General features: G+C 39.4%; 1 protein-coding gene across 3 annotated transcripts in view; it reads right to left on the bottom strand.

Annotated features, from left to right (window-relative positions):
- The window catches only part of stol (stolid), a 257,670-nt gene that overhangs the window by 152,288 nt on the left and 84,481 nt on the right, over positions 1–20,901 (bottom strand). For all 3 annotated transcript variants that reach the window (XM_067765622.1, XM_067765623.1, XM_067765624.1), the window contains exon 3: positions 229–310. In XM_067765622.1, the coding sequence (XP_067621723.1) occupies positions 229–310 (82 nt within the window). The remainder of the gene's footprint in view (positions 1–228; positions 311–20,901) is intronic.

Below are 20,901 nucleotides of genomic sequence, written 5' to 3'. Positions count from 1 at the left end.
GCTAAAAGAACGAAATCGAAAACGTTTCATGCTTCGGTGGCTTGTGCAGAATGGCATAGAGGGCAGCCGTCGAGGTTGTTTTCAAAGCCAGAACGTTGAGTTTTGAAAAATACGATTTCGATAAAGAAGCTGGAAGTTTTTTGTTGAATTTTCGCAGGTATTTTCGATTCGGAATTTGTTCGATGCCTAAAGTTTGTATTTCCTAAAACTAGTTTTGATCTTACTTACGTTTTTTATTTCGTTCATTTTCGTAAATTGCCTTCCGAATTCCCAAAGATCGACCCCAAATTTGAGCGCCCAATTTCGTACTCTGAAAGAAAGAAATTTTTTTATATAAGGCAACAAAATTACTTGCTAGATTTGTTCTTAAAATTATTATTTTTTAATGCACTGCTGGTTAAAGTTGTAACAAAAGAAGAAGAAGATAACTGTTAGCGTTAAATTGCGGGTTGCGGGTTGTAAGTTTTACTTACGTGAGGATTATAGCCGATTATAAAAAACACTTGCACTTGTTTTTCTTTGTTTAAATACATTAAGAATAATCGGAAGTAGCCATTGACAGCTGACAGTCAGTGCTGCCAATGCCACTAATTGACGTTTGATATGATTACATATAGAGATGCCAATTAGGCGCAAACATGCCGGCCGACTTGAACGACCGTTCAAAATTAGAAAAAGGTACAAAGTATTTAAAGTTTACATCAATAAAATTCAAAGTGAAAAAATGTCTGTTTTTGTTGGTAATAATGATAGCTTCGCAATAGGTCTTAGCAGCTCTCCTTCCGATGTTCGTAGGTTGGCAATTCGTACGCGATCATCTCAGCCGGTATAGCTGTCGAGAACTCGACCAAGTTTCCATTTAGTGGGCGGAGCGTTGTTGTCGTGTATAACTACGACATCATATCGTTGTAGGTTTTGCGTTCGACGAACCCACTTCGATCGTCGCTGAAGATTCGCGAGATATTCGTCTCGCCATCGCTTCCAGAAGTGCTGCCTTATTGCTGTGATTGCTTGCCACCGCTGATGAAGGTTGCCCTTGAAAGGTTCTGTGTCAAGCTCCGGTAACCCCTTTATTGGTTCGCCGATAATAAAGTGCCCAGGTGTTAGCACTTCGAAGTATTGTATGTCAGAAGGTATCCAGCAGAGTGGTCGAGAATTGACGCATGCTTCCACCTCGGTTAGGACTGTTGAAAACTCTTCGTAAGATAGTAACGCGGGGTCTAGTACGCGTCTTAAATGATGCTTTATGCGCTTAATTCCAGCCTCCCAAAGCCGCCCATGTGTGGAGCGCTTGGAGGGTTAAAATGCCAGGTGACTTGGGTGTTGGCGAAGTAAGATGCCAACTTGTCGTCGTTCACGCACCTTTCAAACGCGGCACGTAGCTCCCTTTCGGCACCGACATAGTTCGTGCCATTGTCGGAGAACATATGCTGACAATGTCCTCTTCGGTTGGTGAAACGTTTGAATGCGGCGATAAAGCTTGCAGACGTGAGGTCTCCGGCCAATTCTAGTTGCATGGCGCCTGTGCTCATACATATAAATGAGCAAATGTACGCTTTTGTTGATTTCGCGCCTCTACCATGAGTAAATTTTACGTTATATGGGCCGGCAAAATCGACCGCACCTTTAAGGAAGCATCGCGTACTCGTAACGCGACTAGGTGGTAGATTGGACATCTGCTGCTGTAGCGGTTTGCGGTTCAAGCGTTTGCATCGTACGCAATGGCGGTATGTACCCCGAACTAAATTGCGAATTCCAGGGATCCAAAATTTACGTTGTATAGCAGCTTGCATCATTTGCGGGCCAGCGTGCAACATACCGATGTGAGTTTCAGCGGCTATTGCTTTAGCGAGTGGTGAATTTTTAGGCAAAATAATCGGATGTTTTATATCGTTCGTGCACGATGCGTTCTTAATTCGACCTCCTACTCGTAAAATGCCTGCGTCGTCTAAAAACGGCTGATGACGAACGAGGCTACTACGTATCGGTATTGGCTTCCCTGACCTGCAATTAGAAATTTCTTGTTGGAAAACGTTAGCTTGGGAATAACTTACCAAAGATAATTCGGCTTTGCGGATTTCAGAACATGTTAACGGTCCGGACAGCCGTTCGTGTGCACTCGACTTCTGAGCAGATATGCGAGCGTTGTTTATGAAGCTAAGCATATGCGCGGTCACACGTTTGAGTTTATTGCAAGAGTGAAATTTCGTTAGTAAATCCCATTCTTCGTGCGTTTGCGTTACATGAGAACTAGCTTTGATTGATTTCAGTCCCAAATTCGTAGTATGCTTCGTTATGTGCTGCGTCCAAAAACGATTGGTTTCGGATAACCAGTGTGGCCCCTGCCACCATAAGCGGTGATCGAGGAGCTGTGCAGGTGTGAGACCCCGAGAAGCGCAATCCGCAGGGTTATGCTCTGAGATGACGTATCTCCAATGCGATGACGGCAAGACTTCTTGTACATCAGCGATTTGGATTTGATTGCAGCCATGCCAACGTTATCGTTGAGTCCGACCACGCGTACAGCTTTTCAAGTTTGTGACCAAAACTTTGTTGAATTAGGCGGACGAGTTTAGCGCCTAGATGGGCTGCGCAGAGTTCCAGACGAGGTAACGGAGTTGTTTTTAGCGGAGCTACTTTAGTTTTCGCAGCAATGAGCACGACGTTTATCTCGTCGTCCGATGACTGATTGCGGCAGTAGATAGCGGCTGCGCAGGCAGCCTCTGATGCGTCAGTGAAAACATGGAACTCTGTGTCGGCGTTTGGACTAGTACCAAGCCAGCGATTTAGCTTCAGCGATGAAAGCATGGCCAACTCTTTTCTATGCGTTAACCAATCTGTAGCTATCTCAGGCGGAACTAACTCATCCCAATCGACATTACAACGCTAAATTCTTTGCAACCAAATTTTTGAGCGAATGGTGCATGGAGATATGAGGCCGAGAGGGTCGAAAATCTTGCTGGTATCGGAGAGAAAAATGCGTTTTGTTAATTCGCACTGGAGTGGCTCTATATTGAAGGCTATCGCAAGAGAGTCGGTATCCGTGTGCCAAATACATCCTAGAGTTCGGATATCGCTTCCATCAGCCAAGAGATGGGACACCTGTGTAGACGCATGCGGCATCTTTTGTCTCAATGGCTTGCAATTTATTTCCCACTTCCGGAGCTCGAATCCACACTGAGATAAGACGTGTGATATGTTACGTTGAAGCGCTGTCAGTTCTTGGAAAGAGTCGGAGCCGGAGAGCAAGTCATCCATGTAAAAATCTGACGTAACGATATCTGCGATATTTTGATATAACGCGCCAGCTTACTGTGCCGCGCGATGCAACGATTTGACAGCGAGATGAGAAGCGGATGCTACCCCATAGGTAACCCTTAATAGACGATAGTCGCGTATTGGCTGCGATGAATGCTCACGCCATACAATGCGTTGATAGTCGACGTCCCGTTTATCGACGTAGACTTGTCGATACATTTTCTCGATGTCCTCAATTATACCATAGCGATGGGTGCGGAAGCGGACTAAAATCAGGAAGAGATCTTGTTGGAGCTGAGGACCAACCATTAGCGCGTCGTTTAACGAGTGCCCTGACGACGTCTTCATTAACGCATTGAATACGACCCTAAGCTTAGTAGTGGAACTTGTTTCTTTTACCACGGCGTGATGTAGCATATAGTATGCGGTTTGCGTTGTTGGAGTAGCTAGTTCCATATGGCCCAAGTCAAGAATCTCCTTCATAAATTTGCAGTACTCTTCGTGAAGGTCTTTGTTGGTGGCGAACCTGCTTTCCATTCGCAACAATGTCCGAACGGCTGCGTTACGCGACTCACCAATCAACACCTCGGGTTTCAGCGGTAAACGTACAATAAATCGGCCGTCAGTTGCGCGCTGTGTTGTATAGTCGAATAACTTCTCACAATATAACTCTTCCGGCGTGTAAAACTTTCTAGGTGGTAGCTCTTCCAACTCCCAAAACATAGCGAGGAGCTCAGTTAGTTGCGTATTACAATAATGCGTTGAGATTACCCGGTTTTTTTTTTTGTGAGGAAGTCGCGTTCCCAAACAGCACCCACCCAAACACGGTGTTCTATGCCATCGGATTGCCATTTTCACCCTTTTTTAGGCCGTCGAGTAAAAACTTGTCCATTTCGTCCATGCCCATCAAGACATCTATCGGACCAGGTTTGAAATAGTTAGGGTCAGCAAGCAGTAAGCCACTGACATGTGGCCACCGTGATTCGGACAAGGCATTTGTTGGTAGGTCGTTAGTAATTTTAGATAAAATAAGCGTACTCACGTGAAATTTAGAGTTTAGTGACTTTGGCGTTATGGATAACTTGACCTCACCCTTTGTGCGACCTCCTTGTACGGATCCAATAACCGTGACGCAAGCTGATGACGTATTTCGTGGTAAACGAAGTCTTTGAACGCAGGGCTCCGTGATGAACGAAGCATGTGAGCCGTTGTCGAACAGTGCCCTGGCTGGCTGCCAGCGGCCGGAGTTATCTTGCAATAAAATGTCAGCAGTAGCTAGTAATACTACGCGTTCAGCATCGGCGTAGTGCGACGTTACGTTGTTTTGGACGTCATTTTGCATAGCAGGAGCTGCCTCGTTTTTATTGAGGCCAGCATGAAGAAGCGTGTGGGGTGGCGGCGTTGGCATATGCGGCACGATGACGAGCTGCGGCAGTTAGCGAAAACATGTCCTTTACTAAGGCAGTTTAGACATGCACCATCTGATTTGATTGTGGATAGCTTTGCTCTCGCGTCGAGTTCGTTGAATTTTTCGCAAGTGTAGATTCGATGCTCACCTTTGCAGTATGTACACGATATGGTTTTAGCGGTTTTTGATGATGGATGATTTTTTGGTACTAATTGGTTGCATGTTATATGCAAAACGTTCTTTGCAGTTGTACGTGCGTTTGCGGCAGCGGGCACCATCTCCAAAGAGCGGGCTCGCGTTTCCAAAAAATCTCGAAGCGATGTAAACGATGGCACATCGTCGGCTACAAGCGATAATTCCTACTGTTTTCGCGTTTCATAGGCTAATTACGAAACAGTCAAATGGACAAGCCAGTCGTCCCAAAATTCAACCGGGCGTTTGAGGGCACGTAACGCACCAACGTGCTGCAATGTTAAATTTAAAACGTGTTTAATTGCTTTTGCGGAGTCTTTCGATGCCTTTTCGATCGATGGTAATGCTTTTATATGGCTGTCCACTATGATACACATAACTTTATAGCGTGCTGTCAGCATATCCCAAGCTTCACTGTAATTGCTGTCGCTTACAGCCAAACTACTAACTAATTCCAATGCTTCACCATTTAAACAATTGCGCAAATATTGCAACTTCTGTCCGTCCGACAAACTTGCATTGGAATTCACTAGTTAACAGAGTGCGTCATGAAAAGTGATCCATTTTGTTGGATCGCCACTAAAGGATGGTAACTGCAGCTTCGGTAGCGGCATGCGTGCAGGTGCAGTCGGAGTTACTCTAGGAGTTGGTTGCTTTTGTGGCGCAAGAATGCGCTTAAAATTTGATTTAGCGATCAAATACCATTCCTCACCTTGAATTCGTGCCTGCTCTTCTACTGCTGTGTTTCCGTCGCCACACGACACCTCCACTTCTTCTTGTGCTTTGCAGAAACGCTCCCACTGCTCCTCTAGCAATTGCAAATATGTAGTTGCAGCCTCTACATCGACTGCAAGCGAATCGGCTTTGCTCGATTGCAAATGCCGCTTTAATGCATTTAAAGCAGAATCGCGACCTTCAACGAAGACATTTTTTATTTGCGGGTTTTTATGAAATTTATAAAATTAAAGCGATTTGGACTGTATTTTGCGGAAATATTGCGCGATCGGGGTCGATGGACCAAAATGTTAGCGTTAAATTGCGGGTTGCGGGTTGTAAGTTTTACTTACGCGAGGATTATAGCCGATTATAAAAAACACTTGCACTTGTTTTTCTTTGTTTAAATACATTAAGAATAATCGGAAGTAGCCATTGACAGCTGACAGTCAGTGCTGCCAATGCCACTAATTGACGTTTGATATGATTACATATAGAGATGCCAATTAGGCGCAAACAATAACAATTTGATTTTTTCTTGCCTCAGCTTCGGAAATTCGGGAAAAAAATAAGATCTTGTTCGTATAACATAACATTTTTACGACGGAGTTCTTGAGAGAATCAGTTTCATGTTTATTTCCAATAAACAGGAACATAAATTTTAGCTATGCTTCTAAAAAAACCCGAAACTGTTTTTGTGTGTAGTTTAAGTGGTTATTTCGCATTCAGTTTGAGGGGGAGGTATGGGGGGGTTACTACAGGAAAAAAATCGGTAGCCTGAATCGCAATAGGTTTTAAGTTATGTTAGGTTAATTTGAACTGGCCGGTCAATGAAGACCTCACATAGACTGAATGTGTTCATAGGGTTACAAAAGAACCCAAATCAGGTGCCTTGACTAATGTTATAGACTATTAGAAGTTTTCTAGGACCTGGATTAATTACTGCCTAAGAGATCTGGCAACTCTGCCGCCCCCAATAGTTGTAGCCTGGACCTGGAAAGCGCAGGACACGAACACAGAACGTGCTCAACCGTTTTTTCCTGCCGCTCGCACTTCCTACAACTACTATTACTGAAGGCAGTGTCCTTAGGTCTTCTCTCTTTGGAGATATGACCCACTTTGTGAGTCTAACATCATAGGCTTAACATATGATCTTGGAAATTTTACAGCCCCACGCTTCTGTCAACGTCTTTCCTGCTTGATGGATCATATGCAACTCATGTCTGTTTTTGATTTCTCGCAAACGGTTTGGGACGTCTACCATCAATTCAGCGATTGCTGCTCCCACTTTTGCCAACTTAACAGCCTTTTCGTTACCTTCTATCCCTTTATGACCGGGAACCCGTTATAGATGTATGGTCGGGTTTGAGGGCAGGTTTTCCAACGTTTGTTTGCATTCTGGAACACTTCTTGATGACTGTAACGCTTCCTCCAAAATTGCTGCTGCTTTTTTCACGGCAATAATTTCCGCCTGAGAGGTGTTGCAGTAATCTGGCAGCCTATAGGATTTTCTTATTTGTGGATCGACACAGTAAACAGAACACCCGACACCTTCCGTTAATTAAAAAACAACTTTTGGTTTTAGGTTAGCATTGCTCTCATAGTATGTCCATACGTCAGCCTCTCCTCCAGTTCCCCTATAACAGCACCCCTCCCCCGTGGATCCTCCGCTGTTATATGTGTATATAACTTTGGTACAAGCCAATCGTCACTATAAGGCGTCGCATTAAGAAACGGACTACTGCAATACTGATTCCTGTCACGAAAATTCACCAAACATATTTACCTTGGTAATACATTTCTGTCAACTTATTTACATCACTATTATTATTAAATATGATTAATTCTTATAAAGAAACATTAACAAACCAACCGTAAGCAACTTTAACGCAGAATCTCTTTAAGGCAATACCGTTTAAACTAATATTAATGACTTTCCTCTATCCATTTTTTCAAAGCAATCATAATTTTCCATAAAGTAGTTTGTCATATTTCGGTTTCATCAAAATATCGACACGCCCATATCTTTTAGTACGTATCTACATACATACATACATACACGTGTAATCACACCAACTCATTAGCCAAATGCGAAAAATATCAACGGATATGCGTATCAAAAAACTTCCATTAAGGATCAACCAAGGCAATATATTTTCATTAGATTGGCTTTCGCTAGAATAAACTCCATTGTATACAGATAAACAAGCGTTCGCATGCAGATGTACATGTGTAGGTGGGCAACCAGCAAAAAATGCTGTAAGTAGCAAAAGTGATGGTATGGTGAAGATGTTAGGCATAAAAATTATTACAGTAATTAAATGGAGAGCAGTTTTTGTGAAAATTGCGTAGTTTAAATCACCTAGACGAACATAATTAATACCGATTCCACACAGAGCCATTATCGAATCACAATTTGGTTTAATGAAATAATTAAGTTTTCCTTTTCTTACAGAGCCACTTGCTTCATTCAGCGAACATATGTCATCAGCCCCAAAAAATACGGTAATTCTTTACTTTAGCTCACAACTGCTAAAACTCTTCCAAAAATATCCGAAGAGGTGTCAAAAGACACGTTATGAACCCAGGATCACGAACTCGAAACCGGAAATTGGATATTTTATTTCCTTTTGGAGATATTTGCAAACAAAATTGCAAATTTTCATGTGGTTGTGGTAAATTTGATGATTATGTGTACCCACAAGAAAAAATGTGGGTAAAAGTGTTTTGCGCGCATATAGTTTTGGTCTCCAAACCGGTGTTGGACCCACCCAGGATAATTTTTTATAAGTGCGGCCGAAGGCCGCCAGTGCCGGAAGGTATTCTGCGCAAAAATACTATGGATCTCACCCCCGGTTTTGGACCGCTCCGGGGCCATTTTTCGGTTTTTTGGAAATATCTCTTGACAGAAACAAATTTTTTAATTTTCCGGATTCGTGGTCCTACCTCCCTAACTATTAAAACAATCAAAATAAAATGCATGCGCAACTACTCATAGATGTTGTGTAACCAACAAAAAGTAAAGTTTACAGTAGAAAGTTTTTTGTAATTATCTTCTGACAAAAAATAGCTACCATCATGAAATTTGGTGTGTATGAAATATTTCTTGAGCCTAAAATTAAGACTTCGGTTTCTGTCCACACTGTACCGAAAGTCCTGTTATCTGTACTTACGTTTTTTTGCTGTCATGTTGGCTCACTTTCCAAACAATATTTTGTTGGTTACCTTAAATTTTAAGTTATTCAATTATATTTTTCAGATTACATAGGACCGCATTAAAGACGTATTTATTGTAATTTTTTAGTACATACATACATTTGAAATTAAAGGAAACTTATACAATTCCAAATTTGAACACAATATATTAAACAGTAATGTTGTAAACAAAATAATTCAGTAATCTTCGTCTGTCTCAGGCAATGTATCTATTATCTTTCCAGTATGGGATAAGCTAATATATTCATAGTGAAATTGTTTTGGTATGATATTCTTTTCGTAAAGAGCTTTAAGGACGTTATATTTTGAAGATGAAATGTGTAAGAAGTGATCACACAAGGTAACAGGACCTTTACTAAGTATGAGAGAATTTCGTCTTGACCGCACAATTGTACTGAGATCGTATACCTTTTTTTCGCTATCGTGAAAATAGCCATAGGGTAGTTTAACCAATGGAGAATTTTTTTCGAAGATAGCGTAACGCAAAGACGTAAATGATATTTTAACTGAAGCTGAAAGCAAAGATTGAGAAAAGGCTTTCCAATCTTTAACATCCGAATTATGATTTGAAATGCTAGTATAATTTTCTGGTATAGTTCTTGCGTTCGAAATAATTGTATACCATTCACTTGGAGCCTAAACATTTCTATCGCGAATAAAAGACTTAATAGTGCTATGCATGGAGTCCACGGGCATCATGGTATGCCCATGTTTTATGTTAGCAGCCTTCTCTAAGAAACATATTATCATTGCTTGCATAGCTCTGTTCCTGTTCTGCCCAAAACAACTATCACAATATAGACTTACATCAGAATGAGTTCCCCTTTCATCCACGATATTTAAGTATTGGAAAATTGCACTGGAAATTTCGCTACATCCACGTTTTCCATCCGATTCACCCCATAAAAATCAATAACCGTTTCTTGTTCCGTTTTCGTAAACGCTTTCATTATAAAAAGCATATTTTCTTGAATAGAAAAGGTTTACGCTTTTTCCGTGTGGTGTATTCAATACTTTCTGAAGGTCGAAGCTGGCGCAGATATACGTCCCATTCCCTTTGATTTTTCTTTGGTCCTCTAAGAAAATTTCTTTTGATTTATCTCTGTCCCGTATGTGCATTTTATGTTCCTCAGTTTGTTGTTATACTTTTCACAAATAATGCATTTGTCCTTTTGGCAAAGGAAGCCTATATGGTATTCATTTTTGAAAATGGTACGAAAAACTCTTAGGGATAACTTAGCTTGCTCCTGATTTGTATTTATCAAGTGCTGCGTGTAACACCTATACAAAGTTGGCACGTTTCGAAAGTACTGTGGAAGATATAACTTAGTGCTTTTGCTCCTACAATAGTGGGAAGGAACTGCTGGTAGGTGTTCAATGAATGATTTCAAAAGAGCGAAAGTTATTTCGTCAGACTTATTATGGAGAGGAGTTCTTTTTTTGGTCAGGCAAGAGATATTTGCAGAGTTATTTTTTTTTCTAACACATATTAGCGTGTTTTGGGAAATATTAAGTGTTTTCTTTAAAAACTGCTGACAAACTTTAAAACGCTTTTCGTTATATGCAATGAAATATGCATAGCTCCACTGTTTTTTAAGGCTATCTGATGTTCTCCTTTGAACGCATTTCCGGGTCTTATACGATAGAAGCCAATCTCTTTGTCGTATCTTGTTGCCTTAGCCCCAAAAGTGTTCATTTAGCACCAACCGATCTTGCTCACTAAGCTTTTCACAACACTTGTTTCCACACTTTTTACCTACGCAGGGATTTGGTTTAACTTCATACAGCTTTCGTTTTTTACCCCGAAGTCTTTTAGGAAGTTTTCGTTTCTTCTTGTACACTCTTGTTCCAACGCAAATCTCGTTTTCTAATTTCCCAGAATATGTCTTTTCAGACCCAGTATCGCTCTGTGGCACCAGTGAGTTATTATTGATAGTTCATTGGTATAAAAACACAGTTTTGTTATTTTATTTTAAAGATAATCTCTACATATAATAAAATTGTAACAGGTTGATGTCTGTACATTGAAGATATTCAAGAAAAACTGAGAGGGGAGGTCGTTATTGGACCAACGGAACCCAAATCTACAATTTTTTGAATTTTTGTCTGTCTGTCTGTCTCTCTGTATGATTGTCCGGGCATAACGTAAAAACTACTAGTTAGAATTGCATGAAACTTCACCATTCTATTACATGACATCTAACTTAAAACTTAGGATAACCTACATTTGGATATCTCACCCAGTTCCCGATTAATTGCCCAAAATGTGGACCCAGGGTGACCAAAAATGTCGTTTTTTACCATTATGCCCACCACACACAAAAACGACTCCAATGAATTGAATGAAACCTTAAGTATTATATTACTAGACGTCTATTCTAAAATTTAAGACTTCTTTCATCAGGATATCTTATCCGGTTCCAGAGTTATTGACCCAAATATGACCAAAAATTAGTTTTTCCAACATGGGTGTCAAACGAAAGGTAGAAATGATTACTACATTGTGATGTGAGATCTATTTCAATATCTCAAATTATTTCGGAGATTTCACACAAAATGTGAAGAGGGGCAATCGTAAAATTCGTTTATAAAATATGCCTATCAAACGCACGGTACTGGGACTGGGACTAAGACTGAGACAGAGACTCGGAGTGGGACTGGGACTGAGACTCGGAATGGGACTGGAACAAAATACATACCACCCTCTGGGACTGTCAATAAGATATGAAGAAGAATGAGAAAAACTTGAGAGAAGAGAAAAGAGAGGAGACTGAGAAAGAGGTAGAATGAGAGGAAGATGGAAATAGATGAAGCGAAAAATACGGAGGGAGGTGTGAAGACAAAGATTGGGAAAAAGTAGAGGGGCGAGGGCAGAGTTAGACGGAATAAGCTTATTAAAACGTATGCAGATAGACCAAATTTAGAGCAGAACAATGTCTGCCTGGTCTGCTAGTATAAAATAATTAATCACCTTATTTTGTAAAAGCCCCATATTAAAATAATAAAACAATTTTATTGGATTTCACAAACTTACTCAGAAATGGTTTGTATCAAACTAAAATATATATTTTCGTTTTCAGCCATATTTTTTTCTTTTTGCAAAATGGTTGCTTAAATCATGCATATACATAATTGCAACAAGTCCTTTTGCGAACAATATAAATATACACGATAAAAGTGAAACCCCAGCGGGTTAGGGGATCAGAATATACCCGCGGTAGGTATGCCTGTCGTAAGAGGCGACTAAAATACCCGATTCAAGGGCTGTGTAGCGCAACCTTTCAGGTTGCCAGCGCAATATATAGCTTATCCAAACCCAATTGTCAACCTCACCTATCCGCGGCGATTCCTGTTTCACTAACAGACGAGGCTCTGGCGAGCCCAAGCTCCTCATGGAACTTGAGGGTAGGGAGGGAGGGAATGGCCTGAAGGTTTAATGTGGCCACATAAATCGTTCCCGATATGGTCGGGCTAGCACCTTAATGGTGCTATGGTACCGGAGCGTACCGTATTTGTATCCGGCAAAGGACCATCACATCGATAACACTCCCCAAAGCCTTCGGGGAGCAACCTTATCGCTACAACAACAACAACAACATAAAAGTGAAAATAAACATTACTCGTAAGATACCACAGAGAAGCACTTTTGAGGTAAGTAGCAATTTTCGGTCACAAAAAAAGTAAGCAAACCTCAAAACTCACTTACACTAAAATTTCTTTTTGATTTAGCTTGATAACGGTACTATTCCCTATTATAAGAATTTGTGAGATGATTCAGATCATGCAAAACTATCGGTTTTCAGCAAAAAACTTATATCTGTATTTTTGTTGGTTACACTTAAATTGCGGGAAGGGCTCGATATTTTGTTTGCAAATACAGCAAAAATAAAACTTTGCATTTTTTTTGGAGTCTCTCTCTTTTTTGTAAATTATTGACAACTGTATACATAGAATACATCTAGCAAATTTGTGGGTTTTTTAAAGTACTTCATAATTAATACAACTTATAAACTTGGTGGGCGTGAATTCATCAGTGTTGAAGATCCGTGATTGACTTCCTTTTCAAGCGCGTGGAACTAGTTGGTCTTGCTGACAGGACTAGAATGAATGGGTTGGGGTGAGTTAGAAGCCTCGTGTTGTATGAAATAGCATACTTTTTGATTTCTTCAGCTATAGTTGGAACCTTTAGATCCCGGTGTAGCTGGTTGTTAGTCACATAATAGGGTGCGTTTACAATCATTCTAAGGTTTTTCGATTGGAATATTTGGAGAATTTCTATGTTTGAGTTTGCTGCAGTTCCACATTCCATATGTCCAAATGGGTGTTATGATGGCTGAGTAAAGCTGGACTGTGTTATCAACTGATAATTGTGAATTTCGGTTCATAAGCCAATACCGATTTCTTATTTTGATAACAAGGGCTTTTCTTTAGTTGAATATGTGGGTCGTCCGTGTTAATTTTCTGTCGAGGTGCATACCAAGGTACTTTGTTTCATCGCTTTGTGGTATGTTAATATCGTTGAGTTTAACGGGTGGGCAAGTGTTGCGTTTGGTAGTAAACGTCAATTGAACGGATTTTGATTCATTGGATTTAATCCTCCATTCTTTCAGCCAATGGATAATTTTATTTAATCTTCCTTGGAGCTTGAGTGAAGCCACGCTAGGGTTGTTGTTGTTTGACATTTGTTACATTGACAATGAAATCTAACCCATCAAGCAAAACGTATTGGAGTTTTGACTTTATTAGACATTCAATAAAGTAATAATAAGATAATTAGGATTTTGTATTTTGTAAGGAAAATTGAGTTCAATGAGGGTTTTAATGAAGAAAAATTTACCAATTATTTCATTAACCCTTTGTGTTAAATTTGCAAAAGATTGGAAATAATTCACCCCGTAGCACGCGAATTCGTTCGCAATATAATTGAACTATTACACTTTGAATGTGTATACCGATGGCTCCCAATTAACGAAAGGGGTCGGGTCTGCTGTGCACTGTTCCGACCTGTTTACTAAGTATATTTTACAAGCTGCCATATCACTGCAGTGCCCTTCAGGGGGAAACTGTAGCCGTGGAGAAAGCAGCAGAAGTATATTTGTATATATATTGACAGTCAGGCGGCGATCAAGGCAATTGACTTTATCAAAAAGTGTTCTGGACTAAAAAGAACCATTAGAGAGACTTCGCTTAGGCCAGACAATACACCTATACTGGGATCCCGGCCACAAAAGGATAGAAGGAACCAAAAAGGATGATGAGCTGGTAAAGGAGGCTGCAGCACTCGATGAATCGACAATAGATACCCCAATCCATTTGGGAGAAATTAAAAGGAGACAGGAGTTACATATGTTCCGTCATGTAGGATAAGCATTGACAGAAGAACGGGGCTGCAAAATGTCTAAGATCATGTGCAAATAACAAAGTTGCTGATATCTATTACGTGAGAAAACCTAAGTGCTACGATGGGCATAATAACTGCATACTACCTTCTGGGGTCACATGCTTTTATGTATATTAGGCCACGTCAGTAACAACAGATGTAAGAAGTGCGTGCCGCAGGAAGGGACGGTTGAACACTTCATGTGTTAATTTTCTGCGACTGCCAGGTCACCGCTCCAGCTATGCGGGGCGGCAGAGTTGACAGATCTTGAGGTAGTAATTTAGCTGGGTCCTAGAAAACTTCTAATATTTTGCAAGAGGATGAAGTTATTCTGTTTTGACACCTATTTGGGGATTTTCCGTTTTCTCGTCAAAAAAATTCTGGTAGTACTTCGAAAATGCTAAGACGTATATATATTCGATGTCTGCTTTTGACATATATGCCTTACAAAATCACAATAATAATATAGGGTGCCCATTTTTGGTAGGTATCTACCTACAAAAATTAACTTATTTGCACAAATACTACGTAAACAAATTAGCTAATTTAACATCCGATGCGTTAGTTTTAAGCAATCCTCAGCCCAATAAGAGCCAAAAAGGAAAACATGAACGCTATTAGGGACCCACAATGGGCACATTGCAAGGCATCAAAATTTAAATTTTCAAAATTGAATGCAGCAAATCAACGGTGAAATAAGATTTTTTTATTTTGACCCTAGTTTTCCTGCTGCATTGTAAATTTTTTCAGGAAAAACAAATAAAAATTTGAAAATAATTTCTAACCCTGAATACAATATTTTGCAAGTTGATGAGGGCAGCTTGGGGGCTGTGGGTAGGATTTAGGCTTAGAATTATCCAGGACCGGAAATAATACTATTTTTACAACTTGTTTTGCAATTATTATTGTTGCGATAATTATTTTTCTTATTTGAAAACATTTTTGAATTATATTAGAAGAAAGAACATCGTTACAGACAACTGACATAGCTGGTTATATAGATCGATTTCGACAGTTGATTAACGATCATCATCAGTAACTTTTAGGAGCGGCAACCCTAACCATTCGCCCATTCCAGCTGTAATAGTAAGTAGTCAAACCCATGATCTATTACATTTTATTTAAAGGTTGTAGACTAGTCAAGGTTCCGTTTTTCGAAGTTAGCCTCCAAAAATAGATATCGGCTTTCGAAGTTCGAAAGTCTACATTTCGAAATTTTATTTTTATACCTTTCATGAAAATGAAATAGTATATTAACTTTGGCACGAATCTCAAAATTGTAAGACCTTAAAGGAAAATAGGGTCTATCATTAAGTATACCGAAATAATCAGGATGAAGAACTGAGTTGATTTAGCCATGTCCGTTTGTCCGTCTGTCTGTTTGTATGCAAACTAGTCCCTCAATTTTTGAGATATCTTGATAAAATTTGGTGAGTGGGTGTATTTAGGTGTCCGATTAGACATTTGTCGGAAACGGCCGGATCGGGCCACTATAGCATATATTCTCCATACAACCGATTTTTCAGAAAAAGAGAATTTTTGTCATATCCTCCTCAATTTATCAATTTATCAGATTGAAGTTTCAAACTTCACCATATACTTTCGTATATTGCACATATTGTTTTCTGAAAAAATTGATGAGATCGGTCGTATATATAGTATATATCCCCCACAACCGATTGTTCAGATAAGAAACTTTTCGTAATTACTGCCCTATTTTAAGAGCTAGAGGCTTCAAATTTCAACGAATGCTTACGTATATAGCATATGTTGTTGTCTGAAAAAATCATAAAGATCGGTGGTATATATAGTATATATATATTTTTTCGCAATTTCAGCCCCATTTTAACGGCTAGAAGCTTAAAATTTCATCAAATTTCATCAAATACTTACGTTTACGTCAAATATTGTTGAAATACGTAATTCGTAGTCACAAGTTTAACATGCAGACCACAAAAAACGTTAAACTTTCCATCCTCACACAAAGTACCTACCTATTTTTAAACGGGTTTATTTAGGTTAACTTGACGGGCTGCACGGACGTTGTGAACGAATTTTGTAATTAAAATTTAAGTAACTTCCCGATAAGCTACAAGCTTGAAACTTGGAACATAGTTCACAACCCGATGACAAGGCAATAATAAGAAAAAATCGTCGCTAGGTGCCGCAATGATCGAGATATTCACAAAAATCGTATGTGTGGTCCGATTTGGTCCATATTTGGAACACATAATACATACATGAATAGAAAGCGACCTAATATGTCCGATTTGGCTCATATTTGGAACAAATATTACACACATTCCGGTAGAAGTGACATCAAAATATTTTGGAGTTGGAGGAGGGACAGGCATACGTGGCGCAGAGTCGAGTGAAGTCTTTGGAAGAATTAAGTATTGATTACTTAGATTGTAACAAATTGTCAGGAAAGAGTTCTTGTAATAATGAGTCACTAAATGAACTAAATAGAATGACAAATAATAGGCAATTAAATAAATACTAAAAATTTTTAAATAAAATAATTTTAAAAAAATTTTAAGCTAAACGGTTTTACTGAAAACAATACTTACATTAAGTAATAATAATACTAAAAGCTAGAAAATAATTAGGTAGGTCCTAGGTACTAGTCATCACACTGCTCATCAATCTAGGGTGTTGATCAGACAATTAAATAAAATCGTTGGACGCGTCAAATTTCTATTGATAGTCATAAGTAAGACCAACTGAACCTTAATCAGGTTAAGCTACGCCTCAAATTTTTGGAAATATCACGCGCCCAACGCTTTTATTTAATTGTCTGATTAACGCCCTAGATTGATGAGTGGTGTGATGACTACTACCTAGCCGTCACTTAACGTTTAACTTAAATTTTTTTTAAATTATATTATTTATTTTATATTTATCTTAAAAATCGTTTAGGTATGTACATCTGTTCACTATATATTTCTTATCTTATACATCCGATTATTTGGAGATTATGAACGGGATAAGATTATTGTTCAGCCCCATTCATGAAAGGTATGAACTCTTCGGCACAGTCGAAGACAGTCCCGTCCTTACTTGTTTTTGTTAACGCAAATTAAAAAAGTAAAGATGTGGTCGTGGTCCGCTCTTTTCCCTTATTTGAAGGGCTGAACTCTTTTTTTTTGAGAAATTTAGTATAACAGCTATTATACGAGGTGAAAAGTCGGATAGTCCCATGATAGTGGCTACTACTTTCATGTCTGCACATACTCCCACTGGAATTGCTCGTACTGTAATTTTTCAAATAAAAGAAAAAGGCAGACCAAGACCACATTTTTACGTTTTTAATTTACTGAACGCGTTAATCATCATCATCCTTTTTTTTGAAAGATTCCGATTTGGACATAAGTGAGGTAGACAGCTCCATCCGAGCACCACTGAGTTATCTCCTAGGAATAGGACAACGTAATTGCTTTGGACGAAAAGAGTTGACTGCGAATTCTCAAGGTCCTTATGGCCATGCTTGGTCATTGTGCTATCGCACGAATGCTCCAACGGTGGCAAATACCAACAAGCTCCCTCTACAGAAGCTGTCACGATGAGGAGGAAGAGAAGTCGATCTACCACTTTCTCTGCCGATATCTGGCGCTTCAAAGAAGAAGGCTCAGATTTCTGGGCTCACGGTTCTTCGACACCTAGCAGAGGTTGGGAAGGTGGACGTCTCAGGTCTTCTTGGGTTCATCAGGGAAAGTAAGTGGTTCGTTGATGACCACTAGGATGTAATGTGGTTAAATGAATGTGCCGACACCCTGCACTTGCTGATGGTACTCACAATGGACAAAAATGTCTCCCAGTGAAAGTGTGGGTAATACCCACGCACGTCCTCTTAACCTAACCTAACCTTATTAGGACGGCACAATTATGCTAGCTTAATACGTTTCACCAATTTCAGGTGGCTACAAAGCTTGAAGCCTCCACGGTAGCTGGTACAGAAGTGTTAGGGATCGTTCGGGCATCACAGATTGGGTGAGATAAAAAGTAGGTAAGAACGGATTTTTGATAAAGAAAGGCGGGGAGTTGCAAATGGTAGAAGATCATGTGCAAGTCCTCTAATTTAACTATCAAATGTGTGGTCAGTAACAACACGTGTAAGAAGTGCGGTTTGCAGGAGAATACAGTTGATTATATATTTCGTGTCCTCCGATCGCTAGATTATTATGATATTTGCACTGCACCCAATGCGACACCTTAGGTGAAAAATTCCAAATCAACATATTTACTTATACAAATTTATCGCATTTCATTACATTTGGCCTGCAACTGCGAACCATATATTCGATCTGCACACGCTTTTGACATTTTTTTACTAAAAAATACCCGGCAATATAAAAATGATTAAAAGACATATCATAACCTTGTTGCTGTACCAGAATTATAAATAGCAGTTTGCACTTTTTTTCAAGGCCAAACTGAAAATTCTACCAGAAACTTCTATTGTATTTGTATTTCTTTTATGAATCATACTATTTTTTTTTTAGTCAACTTCATTCAGTGCATTTTCTTGCGATGAAATGATGATGTCCTCGTAGTCGAGTCTTGCAAGGAAGGTTAAGCCACATGCGACACATTTGGGGGCCAGTGAAAATGTAATATAAGGCTACATCTATTAAGACCGCGCTAGCTATCGGATCTCGAAGCAGTAAATAGAGATGTTTCCAAAAATGTCTGGTATTTGGCAAAAAATTACATTGATAGAATTTTCAGTTCGTTCGTCGAAGAAGTATAGGGTAACATTTTGAGCGCTGTCAATGTATGCAAAGTCCTTTCGAATCAGCCAGCTCCACTTAGTCTATCACATAGCTCAACTAGGTTGTCAGAATTCGCCATAATTTTTTAAGGTTCATTATTCCTAACTTTTCTTTAACTATCTTTTAACTTGTAATAAACACAATCCTATAAGGATACATTTGTGAATATCTTATAAACTGGACCCCAGTATTAAACAAAGGTTAGGCTATAGTGGCCACCGGTGCGAGCACCAGTGCACTTAGGCCCATAAAGGTATCATTGTGATACCACGTGGATCTCTCCCCTCCTCAAATCAACAGGTCGATTCAGGAAATCTTAGGAATTTCGTAGGCTCCAAATTATCCAGATAACAAAGATTATCAAAGAAGAGAGATCCCAGAAATTTCTTACTCTTGTGCCAAGGCGAAAGACAATCCCACAGGAAGTGCTTATCAGCTCTTGCAGTAGTCATTATAGGGAGCACCAAGCCAATGGTCATGCCTCTCGATTGCTATGTTATTGCCGGTTATCAGTCCCACCACCAGAAGATTTCCCCCCCAGTTCAAGAAGAACCAGACTTCACGTGCGTTTCACATCCCATTCAGTTCACACGAACTTAGTGTGATAGCAGTATTCAAGCTTCCTCCATCTCACACCCACCTCCTTAAGGAAAATCCGTTTCGTAATGAGCTTGCAGGTAGCGAGTTGTATGCTCAATACCTTTCAGCACGACCAAAGTGACATGAATGTGCCCCATCTTGTAAGTTCGTCAACCGTATCGTTGGCCGATATATCCAAGTGTCCAGACACTCATAACAGACTAATGGAAATTTGTTCAGAAATCTCGTTAAGAGATTTTCTGGACTTCTCTACTATTCTAGACCTACAGGTGACCTTCTCAAGTGTATTTAGTCTAGTAATGAACATAGAAATCTTTTATTTTATATATGGGTATCGGGTGAGTCAAAGTCAACATAAGAAAAATGGAAACTCGGTGTTGGGCACGCGATTTATTCTCTTGCGCACTTTTTGCTTTTGTTCTTTTATACGCAAATTCAACTTGTTTGCATAGGAGGGTGTTGATTGCGATATTTTCACATGAGCTGCGCAGAAAAAATGAAGGAAAGTGAAAAAACTGCTAACATTTAAACAAAGCGAGGTACCCTCACTCACTTGTAGCTCAATTTCCCTTCTTTACCACTATGTGGCACATATATAGATTTTATTGTTTGTGGGGGAATGAGTGAAGTGCACACTCCCATATTCGTATCTGAGGTACATGCACAACAAGCAGCAGCAAATTCCCAAGCAAATTTTTTTACCCCTAAGCGCTTAACAAATTCAGCAAATCGCAAGCTAATTCTGCAGTGCAATTCATTCCCTAATAGTCAGAGTGGAGACGATAGAATCAAAAATCCATAAGCTGAACAACCAATCATTAACGCAGATTTCTCTAAACGCGCACTTAATGTTTACCTGAGATCATTGATATAGGTTAAAGAAATCGCTAAAGTTGATTAGCTATGCACAGTGAAGGATTATGAAAAAAACAACTACGAATAGGGTGTCTCAGTTCAAGTATAACTGTATTTCATATAATTATCTTCTAACGTACAATTGAATTACTCTCAGTTTTTTTTAATAAATACTAGGAAAATTAGGCGTGTTTATTAAACAGTGATAGTGCGTAGTCGTTAAGCAATATCTTTCATTTTTATGAATAACATTTGGGGTTAAAAGGGAACTTTATCCGACAAATGATTCATCAATTCGTCTTCAAGTTATGGCTCCTGAAATGCTTGATCTGTTATTATTACAATTTTTTTTTTTTTTGTTCTAAATCCAGTTTAAAACTTACAAATTCAAACGAAGAAATATAGTAGAGAACGGTACGGAGCAGAGGGTGTAAAATACCTCTCTCGCAGTACCGTGCAGCACTAAGGATTATCCAACGCTTAGAAGCGGCGGTCGACGCAGACAG

Source organism: Eurosta solidaginis, chromosome 2 (assembly GCF_040869045.1).
Source record: "Eurosta solidaginis isolate ZX-2024a chromosome 2, ASM4086904v1, whole genome shotgun sequence".
Taxonomy (NCBI): Eukaryota; Metazoa; Arthropoda; class Insecta; order Diptera; family Tephritidae; genus Eurosta; species Eurosta solidaginis.
This window is presented reverse-complemented; position numbering and strand designations above follow the sequence as displayed.